Source organism: Pan paniscus, chromosome 5 (genome assembly GCF_029289425.2).
Source record: "Pan paniscus chromosome 5, NHGRI_mPanPan1-v2.0_pri, whole genome shotgun sequence".
Classification (NCBI taxonomy): Eukaryota; Metazoa; Chordata; class Mammalia; order Primates; family Hominidae; genus Pan; species Pan paniscus.
In genome coordinates, this window is record NC_073254.2 from 39,276,030 (window position 1) to 39,288,380 (window position 12,351).

Here is a 12,351-nt window from a genome sequence, read left to right on the forward strand (position 1 = left end):
TACAACTTGATAAACAGAGTCTATGGAAATCCATAGCTAACATCATATATAATTGTGAAAGCCTGAAAGCTTTGCCCCTAAGATCAGGAAGAAGACAAGGATTTTGCTCTCACCACTTCTATCCAACATTGTACTGGAGGTTCTAGCCAGGCCAATTAGGAGAGAAAGCAAATAAAAGCATCCAGATTGGAAAGGAATGTGTAAAACTATGTCTATTCACAGATAACATGATCTTATATATAGAAAATCCTAAGGAGTCCACAAAAATATGACTAGAGTTCAGCAAGGATGATATGAAAACAACATACTAAAGTCAATTGTATTTCTACACATTAGGAATGAATGAGCTGAAAATAAAATTAAGAAAAGAATTCTGTATACTAACATACTAACAGCATCACAAAGAGTAAGTACTTAGGAATAAATTTAACAAAAGAAGTATAAGTCTTGTATAGTGGAGACTGTAAAACATCATCAAAAGAAGTAAAGACAATCTAAATGAATGGAAATAACTCAAATGCCCATAGGCTTAAAATGGATAAACATATCATGGTATTATATATCTATCCGGTGGAATATTATTTGGCAATAAAAAAGGAACGGCATATCTACTACATCATGGATAAACCTTGACACCATTATGCTAAGTGAAAGATATCAGACACAAGGACCACATTTTGTACCATTCCATTTACATGAAATGTCCAGAATACGCAAATCCATAGAGATAGAATGCAAATCAGTGGCTGCCAGTGGTGGGAAGGAATGGCATGTGACAGACTGTTTAAGCATCTGAGGATTTTTTAGAAGTGGTGAAAATGGGGCCGGGCTTGGTGGCTTGTGCCTGTCATCCCACAACTTTGGGAGGTCGAGATGAGAGAATCACTTGAGGGCAGGATTTTGAGACCAGCCTGGTCAACATAGCAAAATTCCATCTCTACTAAAAATACAAAAATTAGCTGAGCGTGGTGGCACACACCTGTAATCCCAGCTACTCAGGAGGCTGAGGCACGAAAATCGCTTGAACCTGGCAGGTGAAAGTTGCAGTGAGCAGAGATCGTGCCATTGCACTCCAGCCTGGGCAACAGAGCAAGACTCGCTCTCAAAAAAAAAAAAAAAAGAAAAAAAAAGGGGTGAAACTGTTTTGAAATTGATGGTTGGATAACTGTGAATATACTAAAAGCTACTGAATTTTATACTTTAAATGGGTAAATGTTCTGATATGGGAAATATATCTCAATGAAGCTAACATTTTAAAAAGAAAATGTATTGAACACCTACGTTTGCAGGGCACTATTCTAGTTTGTGAGGATATAGCAGTGAATAAAAAGGTTCCCTTTGGGAGTTTCCATTCCAGTGGAAGGGCCACATAAATTGTCCCAAGATACCCAAGTAATTTTGAGGTTTTATTGTGCAATTAGTTTTGGTAAACTGTGCAGAATAATGATGAAAAAGAGAATTTCCAGAAGCTAGGCGGCTTCTGGAACAAAAGTTCCAATTTGCAGGAAGGTAATAAGGTTGTTTACAGAAATGGCAAATTAAGACCTAGGTGCCAAACTCCAGCAACATTCTAGAGTGAGTTATTGAACAGATAATTCATGAGCACTTCACAAAGACAGTAGCGACCAATTTATAAGTGTGGTCTTACAAAAAGCAGGGCAGGCCAGCAGAACTCAATTGTTTTTCTTTCTACCTTTCTATATTTTCCAAATTTTCCATAATGATAACATGTAATATATCTTAGTAACAAAAGAGGACTTCACATACTTTTTAGATGGCTATTGTTCCCATGTTGTTAGATCAACAGAATGCTGTAAGAATTATGGGCTGGCAGGCTCTCCCAAGACATCCTTATGTGTACAGTGCAGAAATGCGCTGGGGATGATGTTACAATTAGAGATCACTGTCAACAGGTGGTAATGTGCTACCTGATAACCTCCTGGTCAAAATTTCTGCTGAGGACTTAGTGCTCAGTCATAGCCATGGAAAGAATGAATTGGGAGGGAAGGTGATTAGGTCTTAGTGAGCATTTTCCCTCCCTCCCTTCCTTCTTTCCTTCTTTTTTTCCTCCCTCCTTCCCTCCTTTCCTCTCTCCCTTCCTTCCTTGTTTCCTTCTGAAAGACATGATTATGGTCTGATAAACAGAGGTCAGAATTAGGGAACAAATGATACAGTGAGGAATTCACAGCAAGAGCCTACCTAGGTCATGAGCTGTGGCCCTAGCAGAATGAAGAAATGAACACGATGTGTAGCCTGAAAACTGGAATTTACCTCAAACACCAAAGTAACCTTTCCTACTCCGGAAATGGAAAAAGAGGCCAGGACTTCCAGCAATCTTCTTACTGGTTTCAGTTCAGGGACTAACATTATGGTCTTAAAAGTACAGATAATTATCTAATGAACTGTTAATTAATCCACAGAAGACAATCTAGAAGAGGAATATTTGTGTGCATCATTTATAGTCACTATTCAAAAATTATTAAATTACTCAAATAACAGCATAAATGTTCACCAGAAGAATGCTGAAGACATGTCCTGAATGTAGGAGCCTCCTTCCAAATACTGCTTATTCTAGGGCAAAATGAACTGAGTAATTGTGCTAATGAAAAGTTAGACATTATTCATCATTGCTTCCAGGTTTTATATTATTTCAAGCACACGTAGTGCTGGAAAGCATGTCCTAATAATTACAGAACATGGGCAATAAAAACATCCTATAATGGCATTTAGCTTCCTAAATCACCATATTTTTAAAAATCTAAACTTCCTAAATAAGTAAATTTGTGGACTGTTGCTTTTATAGACCTTGTTTTAGAGTAAGTACTGGTTAGAAATGTCAGGTATTGTAATTTTCCCACCTTTTTAAGAATTTTTTTGCTTTCCGTTCAATAATTTTTCCAAGGAACCTTATGTTTTTCTGTTTTCTAGCCTGTAAGTTCTCTTTAAAGTGTTTTTATTTTAATATGTCACACTTGATTCTGAAAGAATTCATGAGACACACTTGTAAGTTTTAAAGTGCAACTGCCCTGTGGGTTTTTAAAAGATCTGACCAGGTCGGGAACACCTGTCCATTTCCGTTCCCCCATCAGGTTCTCACTGCAGTGCTTTTTTCTTTCTTTCTTTTTTTTTTTTTTTTAATACAACCCTTGCATTTACCATCTGAATTAGTTTCCTAGGGCTACTGTAACAAAGTACAGCAAACTAAGCACCGGAAAACAACAGAAATGTTTTGTAGTCTCCCACAGTTCTGGAAGCTGGAAGTTGGAAATCAACGCATCAGCTGGGCCATGTCCCTCTGAGAGTCTGATCAGAATCCTTCTTTGTCCCTTCCTAGCTTCTGATGGTGGCCGTCAATCCTCGGCGTTCCTTTTCTTGCAGCTGCATCCCTCCAATCTGTCCCTCTATTGTCACATGGAGCTCTCCTTGTGTGCCTCTGAGTCAAAATTTTCCTCTTATAAGGGCACCAGTCGCAGTGGATAAAGGGCCCTCTCATAACCTCTTCTTGATACCATCTGCAGAAACCTTATTTTTACGTAAGGTCACATTCACAGGTATTGGGGGTTAGGACTGAATGCATCTTTTGTGGGGACACCACGCAACCCATAACACCATTGTTTGTACTTTTCAAAAGAAAAGCTTCCTGAAATTTGCCTGTCCTGTCCCATTAGCGACTGCATGAAGTACCTAGAGCAGACAGTATTTTCTAAGTTTAAGGTGAAAAACGCCATCTACCTTATAGTGAGACAAAATAACAACTCGAGCCTTTACACACTAGGGGTTTTCTTTCATCTCTGACCAAAGGGAGTCAGCCAATGATGGAATCAATGACAGTCTGGCGTGGTGGCTCACACCTGTAACCCCAGCACTTTGGGATGCCAAGGAGGGAGGATCACGAGGTCAGGAGATTGAGACCATCCTGGCTAACACGGTGAAACCCCGTCTCTACTAAAAATACAAAAAATTAGCCAGGTGCGGTGGCGGGCGCCTGCAGTCCCAGCTACTTGGGAGGCTGAGGCAGGAGAATGGCATGAACCCGGGAAGCAGAGCTTGCAGTGAGCCGAGATCGTGCCACTGCACTCCAGCCTGGGCGACAGAGTGAGACTCTGTCTCAAAAAAAAAACAAAAAAAAAAGAAAGAAAACTCAGAATACATGAAACACGTATCCCAGCATAAGGTACTGTACAGCTAAAAGTGATGGGTGTGGAATGGTGAGGCTTTCTCATGGCTGCTACCTTTTTTAAAAATAAAAAGACAAAATGAGTTATGAAACAAACCTTGTGACTGAAACGTTGCTGTCCCCGTGGCTGCTGCTTTAGATCTGAGATAAAATTTTTAATGAAGGAGATTAGTGTGATTTTCAAAATTATATGTTACAGAACCTTGGAGAGGTACACCCCAGGAGAAATGTGCTTTTATTGGCTGCATCTCTCTGCCTGGGCTCTAGCACACTGTCTGAATGGAGGCTGAGTGAATGAAATAAATCCTTCTTTAAATAGCGTGACAAGGCCAGGCCTGGTGGCTCATGCCTGTAATCTCAATACTTTAGGAGGCTGAGGTGGGAGGCTCACCTGAGGTCAGGACCAGCCTGGCCAACATGCCGAAACCCCATCTCTACTAAAAATACAAAAATTAGCCGGGCATGGTGGCGCATGCCTGTGATCCCAGCTACTCGGGAGGCTGAAGCAGGAGAATTGCTTGAACCTGGGAGGTGGAGGTTGCCGTGAGAAGAGATTGTACCACTGCACTCTAGCCTGGGTGACAGAGTGAGACTCTGTCTAAAAAAATAAAAATAATAATAGCGTGACAAAAACTTACATTAAAAAAATTGCTGGGTGCAGTGGCTCACACCTGTAATCCCAGCACTTTGGGAGGCTGAGGTGGGCAGATCACTTAAGGTCAGGAGTTCGAGGCCAGTCTGGCCAATATGGTGAAACCCTTTCTCTATTAAAAATAAAAAAATTAGCCAGGTATGGTGACATGCGCCTGTAATCCCAGCTACTTGGGAGGCTGAGGCAGGAGAATTGCTTGAACCCGGGAGGCGGAGGTTGCAGTGAGCTGAGATTGCACCACTGTACTCCAGTCTGGGTGACAGAGCAAGATTCTGTCTCAAAAAAAAAAAAAAAAAAAAAAGAAAGAACGAAAGAAAAAAGAAAAAAATTACATTAAAAAATTAGTCATTATAAATTGTACATTCCTAGAAAAAATTATAAACAAATCATGCCAACAAATGGCTGCTTTTCTTCTTTTAGATTCTCGTTCCATTTATTCAATTGTGTGTGTGTATATATATATATATATATACACACACACTTTAGTACAGCTATCATCTTAGAGTTGTATAATACTTTCATTCAATATTTTATCACAAAATTATCCTTCATTGTTATATTTTTTATAATTTGTTTGCAACATTCCATTGATTATTACAATTTACTTCATCATTTCTTTGTTTCCAACTTGGGATGTTTATAAATAATGCTGGAGTGAAATGCTTCTGCAGGCTCAGAAAAGGGCAAGCTGCAGCTTTTGTATCTGAAGGGAATGGAAACAGCCCAAAGAGGGCCTCTTTCAGAGATCCAAACAGATTGTCTGCATAGCATTGTCCTACAGGCTGTTAAGAACGAGCTGTATTTATAAGTTGTCCCATTTATGGTTTACTGAGTGAGGAAACTAAGCTGGCAAAGCCCTGCTTTTTAGAGCCAGTGAACTCACAAAAGATGCAGCCATAATATATTCCTAGTTCAATTTAGCCAGTGGGGCAGCTAGGGAAGTTCTCCTCTTTTATGATTCCTCTTTCCTTGCCGTATCAGCCACTACTTTGACAAAACCTGTCTTCGCCAAGGCAGCCTTCAGCTTCAGCGGTGAATGCAGGCCATGGGTCTACCTCCTGGGCACCTCTCCAGGAGTCACAGAAACAGCGCTAGAAAGGAAGGAGGGGATTTCCCACTCACTGGGAGGGTCAACTTGATAAAACAGATAAGAGAACAATTGAAAGGAGCAATAGGTGGCATGTAGTGAAGGAGTATACGTTGGGAGAAAGAAATGGTAAGAAACAAATATGCACCAATTGCTATGGTAAATTTTACCATCTTTTCCACAGTCTTAGATTAATGCACTGTCTTACAGCCCTTGTATTACAACATAACACCACAGTTTTCTACTCCTGGAAACACTGTCCCTACATTAGGAAAAACAATTTTAGAAGGTGAAACCTTGAGTGTACACCATGTGGCTTTAAATATTCCCCCTAATTATGGAAACAACTTAGCTTTCAAATGGCTCAGCACTTTTATTTCTCCCTAAATTCAATTCTTATCCAATGGGGTCACCACTGCTATCTAAGTAGGTGCTTTGCCTTGTGCTATAGTAAGTAAATTATCACCTTTAGAAAACATGCCCCAAGGAAGGCTAGAGAAAGTGCAGACACCCCCGCCAACCACTATGCAGCCCGCCCAGCCAGGGCTCCGCCCTCTCCAGGCCCAGAGGCTGGATGCTTTGTATGTCAGTGAAAGTAAATCTGCTTTGTGCCAAATTCTGAAGACAGCTGGTGATTACTAACCTTTAGTATCAGGCAACTGTTCATAAACCTGAGATTGTCCCATCTTTCAATTCTTATCAGCAGACCTATGATCAGCTAGTAAAAAGTTTTCCTTTAGAATTTAACTTTCAGGCATTAAGTAAATAATTGTTTGCTTTTTCCCTATGAAGGAAGAGGAGCAAAATGGAAAGAAGGTAGAATATTGTCAATTAACAATCCATCCTATTAATAATCAGGAAATAAGTGGTTTATAATATTCATCATTGCCATTATCAAAATAATAGTCATTTATAATAGTTCTTTGTATCACAAGGCAATTTTACATATATCGCATTAGTTGAGCATCCCAATACCACCAGAGGTAAGACAAATATTGTTATCTCCAACAGGTATATAGAATATTCTAGTTGAATCGGTTGAAGCTCTGTGGCTCACCATTCAGAAGTTAAGTTTCCAGTTTCTCCAAAACAATCTTCTAAGTATCAATGAGTAAGGAATATAGAAGATGAAAATGAGTCTGGTCTTTCTTAATTTCAGCACTTTCTCTCGCCAAAGCAGTTGATAAATCATTCATGAGGCACACTTCTCCACTCCTTACTGCCTGGGCCTGGGGAGTGGTACAGAAAAGAAAGCAGTTCTAAAAGTAACCTGCAGAGATGACTTGCCTAGCTGCTCCTGCACCTACAAAACGGTCTCAAACTGCAAAATCCTCATCAACAAAGAAAGAGATAGAGTGAAGGAAATAAGACAGCACATGCAGCTAGAGGCCAAGTCAACAAAGTAAAACTCTGGCAGTTTTTCAGTACTATTAGTCTATGCTCTGACTTTCTCCACTGAAAGTGGATAAACCTGTGCCAATCAACACAGAGGATTACTGATAAATATGCTGGCAACAGAGATAATGCTTTACAATTGCGGGATAAAATGACTCCCTATTAGGAGATCAAGTAGAATTAAGGGAAACATAATCCAGCATTGGTTTTTAAACACAAGAAGGGCATTCTTGAGGAACGGGGAGGAAGCAGATTCTGTGGGGCTCTAAAGGGAGGGCCAGGGACCAGCTGGGAGAAAATACAGGCAAGGAAGATATTCCAAACCCTCCTTTTTCAACTTCCTAGGAGTCAGATTATTGGGGAGCTGCTGGAAAGATAATACAAGATTTTTTTCACACTCAAACTCATCAAACTAATAAAAAAATCAGCATTGCAGTAACACTGTGAGGCTGGTGAAGGGTTAGCAAAGTTCTCAGAAGCAACAGTATCTCTGTATATGCAGACAAATATACAGGTAGAAGGTGCACTAATCAGGGAGATCCCATTCCCAGGCAGGACCAAAAGCATTCCCAATATGCAAGAGGACTTATGGCATGACAGAGAAGCTCTTTTTAAACATAATCATAAAACTGTACTGGGAAAGATAATTAAAGATATGAATAAAGGGAATGTGAAACCTCATTCAACTTGGGAGGACAATACATATTAAAGATAACAATATGTTACGTTAACAGAGAAACAAAGAGTGAATTAAGGGCCAGGCTCAGTGGCTCATGCCTGGAATCCCAGCACTTTGAGAGGCCAAGGCAGGAGGATCACTTGAGGCCAGGAGTTTGGGATCAGCCTGGCCAACATAGTGAGATGCTATTTCTATATTTAAAAAAAAATTAGAAGAATGAATTAAAACTCAACAGAATGCTTTAAAACACTTAATGAAATTTATTTGAAAACATAAACCAGCAAAAATATAAAAGGATATTTGGGAAATGAGAAGAAAAGGTAATGATAAATTTAATACTTATTAGAACAAAAAATTATTAGATCAAAAAAATCTTCTAAAATGTAAAACCCCAAATGACTTTTTATTTGGACTTATTCTACAACAAACTAGGAATAATAAAACTACGGGATGAGAATTACTACTTAACAAATGCTGTCATGACAACTGTATACTACCACTAGAAAGAAAATTTACTTGGATGTTCAAAAGACAAACAAAAAATTAATGTGAATAGTAAAGAAAAAAGAGGGAGAAGGAGGGAAATACAATATTAGTTTCAAACACAGGAACAAAATTATTTTGGATCAATTAAGGAATTAGATATTATCAAAGGCAAGATAAATAAACACAAAAAAATAGTCAAGTTCCACAGAGTAAAAAGTAGCATTCTCCAAATAGCATTTATTTAACACTTGTCATGAAGGAATGAAAGCGCTAAATGTTAGGAATACAGAGATGAATAAAGCAGGTTTGACAGAACTTCTACCAGCCTGGCAGACTAACACATGGAGGCTCCTTTCAACAAACACATGGCCAGGCAGAATAAAATACAAGCACACCTCGAAACACACACGACCTTGATTCAAGTGAGTTCTACAACATGTCTTATTTAATCTACCGTAGTCTCTTTTTCTGTCATATATTCTATGTACTAGAGAAAAGTCTGACCCATAACGGGTGACAAAAGATGTACAAGTAATATTTCCAGACCTATCAAAACCAGAGAAAGAGCATCACAATGAATATTAAAATGTAAGTTTTAATGTGGCTCAAAGTGTGTATTTTCATGGGAAATAGTCAAGAAGCAAACAGTAAATATCAGCTGATATAAGAGGCAGAATTCCAAAATGGCCCCACAATTCTGACACCGTGTTAGTCCCATGATTACATTATAGTAGATAGCAAAAGGGATTTTGCAGATATAATTAAGATTACTAAACAGTTGGCTTAAAGATAGGGAGATTGTCCAAATAGTCCTAACCGGTCATATGAGCTGTAAACCAAAAGGTATCTAATACAGGTCTCAATCAATTTAAAAGTTTATTTTGCCAAGGTTAAGGATATGCCTGGAAGAAAAAAGAACAAAATCACAGAAATAGTCTGTGGTCTGTGCCTTTCTCTGAAGATGATTTTGAGAGCTTCAATATTTAAAGGGGAAAAGCTGGCTAGAGGGGAAAGAGGGAGGATATGGTAATCCACATGTTCCAAGGGAAAAGAAACATGTAAGGGAACAGTCAATTATGTATTTCTCTCAAGCTCTGCAAATCAGCACTTTACATAAGATAAGGTGAGCTTAGAGCAGCTACCTGTGGAGCTATTTAACTTTTTATCTGTAGCTATCTGCTTAGGAACAAAAGGAAAGGCAGTTTATTTTCTTTCTTTACTTTTTTTTCTTTTTTTTTTTGAAATGGAGTTTCACTATTGTTGCCCAGGCTAGAGTTCAATGGTGTGATCTCAGCTCACTGCAACCTCCACCTCCTGGGTTCACCTCCACCTCCGCCTCAGCCTCCTGAGTAGCTGGGATTACAGGTGCACACCACCACACCCAACTAATTTTTGTATTTTTAGTAGAGATGGGGTTTCACCATGTTGGAAGGCTGGTCTCGAGCTCCTGACCTCAGGTGATCCACCCGCCTTGGCCTCCCAAAGTGCTGGGATTACAGACATGAGCCACCACACCTGGCCAGGAAAGGCAGTTTCTTGTAGGACTCAGCTTTTGGCTTATTTTTTTTTTTTATTTCAGCATAGTGAATTTCTGTCCTCAGTTTTTGTTTTCCTTTCAGAGAACCCTTTAAAAGCAGAGTGTTTTCTCCAGTTGATAATAGAAGGAGAAGTCAGAGAGAAGATATCCAATATGAGAGAAATCTTCCATTCCTGGCTTTGAAGATGGAGGGGTCCATGTGGAAAGAACCCAAAAGCAGCTTACAGGAGCTGAGAGTAACCCTCAGTGGATATTCAGCAATAAATGGGGACATCAGTCCTACAACCCCAAGGAACTGGATTCTGCCAACAACCAAAATGAGCTTGGACACAGATTCCTTCCCAGAGCCTCTAGAGGAGACTGCTTTCAACTGACAACTTGATTTGGCTCTAGTGAGACCCAAATAAATGCTAATAAATGGGTGTTTTAAGCAACTAAGTTTGTGGCAAGTTGTTCCATAGCAATAGCAAACTAATGCAACAGGCAAGTGGGTAGGCATCTTCTGACATTATGAAATACTATGAAAGAATAACAAACACCACTGCAGCCTAGAACGACCAATGAATCACGTAAATAAGGGCTAAAAGAAACCAGAGGCATGTCAATGAGAGACTAAAAACAAATGGAAGAAAGATTGCCAAGATATGCCTCTTTATGGGGACTTTGCTTTAACAACCTGTGGAGTATTAATTTACAGCTTCCATTTCCAGGATAAATGGAACATATATACATGCAACCACAAAACACTTTGAATACATACCTACGCCCCAAAGAAAGGGAATCTCTAGGTGTCAGAGATCCAAGAAAAACCAAAGCCAAAACAGGTATCAACAGATGACGTTGTGGGTTTCCCACAGGATTTTAGGATCTGAACATAGGCCCTAGCAGCAAGCACTGGGCATTCAATGACCACTTTGGAACAGGATATACAAGGGGTCTTCAAAACGTTCATGGAAAATGCAAATTATGAAAAAACTATGAAGAGATTTCAATTTTTTTGCACCAAAATAAACTTGTACTAGCTTGTTATAACTTGTTTGAACAGGATCTAGTTTGAGGCACTAAGAAGAATAAGACATCACTTTTAAAACAGCCCCTATTAGAGCAACATGAATTCTGTGAAAACTGAAGGAAGAACAAACATCAAATTTATGATGAAGCTTGAGTAGAAGAATAGTAAAATCACGGATACATTACAAAAAAACTGTATGAGGACAATGACCCAAAGAAATCAACAGTTTACAAATGAATAACTCGTTTTAAAAATGGATGAGATGATATTGAAGAAGCAGCCCACAGCAGCAGATCATCCACATCAATCTGCAAGGGAAAAGTTCATCTTGTTTATGCTCTTATTTATTTTCCTTTTTTAAAAACTTTTTTCTTTTTTTTTTCCTCAGAGATTATTGTTCTGATCATGCCCTAGTTGAAAAGAACAGATAATAAACAGTAGAAAAAATAGCTGACACCATAGACATTTCAACTGGTCCAGCTTATACATTTCTAACAGAAAAATTAAAGTTGAGCAAACTATCTACTCCATGGGTACCAAAACCAGAGTGCCCAGATAAGCTGCAGACAAAAGCAGAGCTTTCAATGGAAATTTTAAACAAGTAGGATCAACTTCCTGAAGCATTTCTTCAAAGCTTTGTAACAGAAGATGAAACATGGTTTTACCAGTATGGTCCTGAAGATGAAGCACAATCAAAGCAATGGCTACCAAGAGGTGGCAGTGGTCCAGTCAAAGCAAAAGCAGAGTGGTCAAAAGCAAAGGTCCTGGCAACAGTTTTTTGAGATGCTCAAGGCACTTTTCCTGTTGACTTTCTGGAGGACCAAAGATAACATCTGCTTATTATGAGAGTGTTTTGAGAAAGTTAGCCAAAGCTTTAGCAGAAAAATGCCTGGAAAAGCTTCACCCGAGAGCTCTGCTCATTCCTCTCAAAAAACAAGGGCGACTTTTCAAGAGTTTCAATGGTAAGTCATTAGGCATCCACCTTACAGTCCTGATGTAGATCCCTCTGTCTTCTTTTTGTTTCTTAGTCTTAAGTAATCTTTAAAGGGCACTCATTTTTCTTTAGTAATGTAAAAACAACTGCATTGATGTGGTAAATTTCTAGGACCCTCAGTTCTTTGGGGATGGACTAAGTGGCTGTTATCATCAGTTACAAAAGTGTCTTGAACTTAATGGAGCTTATGTTGAGAAATAAAGTTTATATTCATAATGTTTTTTATTTCCATTTTTCTATGAACTTTCTGAAGTGCCCTCATATGGCCTTAGGACACAGGGGCAGAAGAGTGGGACTGAGTTCAACTGATGAAGGTAAGAGCCTTGAAGAAT

General features: G+C 39.0%; 1 protein-coding gene across 5 annotated transcripts in view; it reads right to left on the bottom strand.

The window, feature by feature from the left end:
• Positions 1–12,351, bottom strand: part of KIAA0319 (KIAA0319 ortholog) — a 101,966-nt gene that overhangs the window by 81,174 nt on the left and 8,441 nt on the right. For 2 of the 5 annotated variants that reach the window (XM_055113223.2, XM_034961543.3), the window contains exon 2: positions 6,974–7,145. The exons of the other annotated variants lie outside the window; for them this stretch is intronic. In XM_055113223.2, the coding sequence (XP_054969198.2) occupies positions 6,974–6,976 (3 nt within the window). In that variant the 5' untranslated portion in view covers positions 6,977–7,145. The remainder of the gene's footprint in view (positions 1–6,973; positions 7,146–12,351) is intronic. 5 annotated transcript variants of the gene reach the window in all.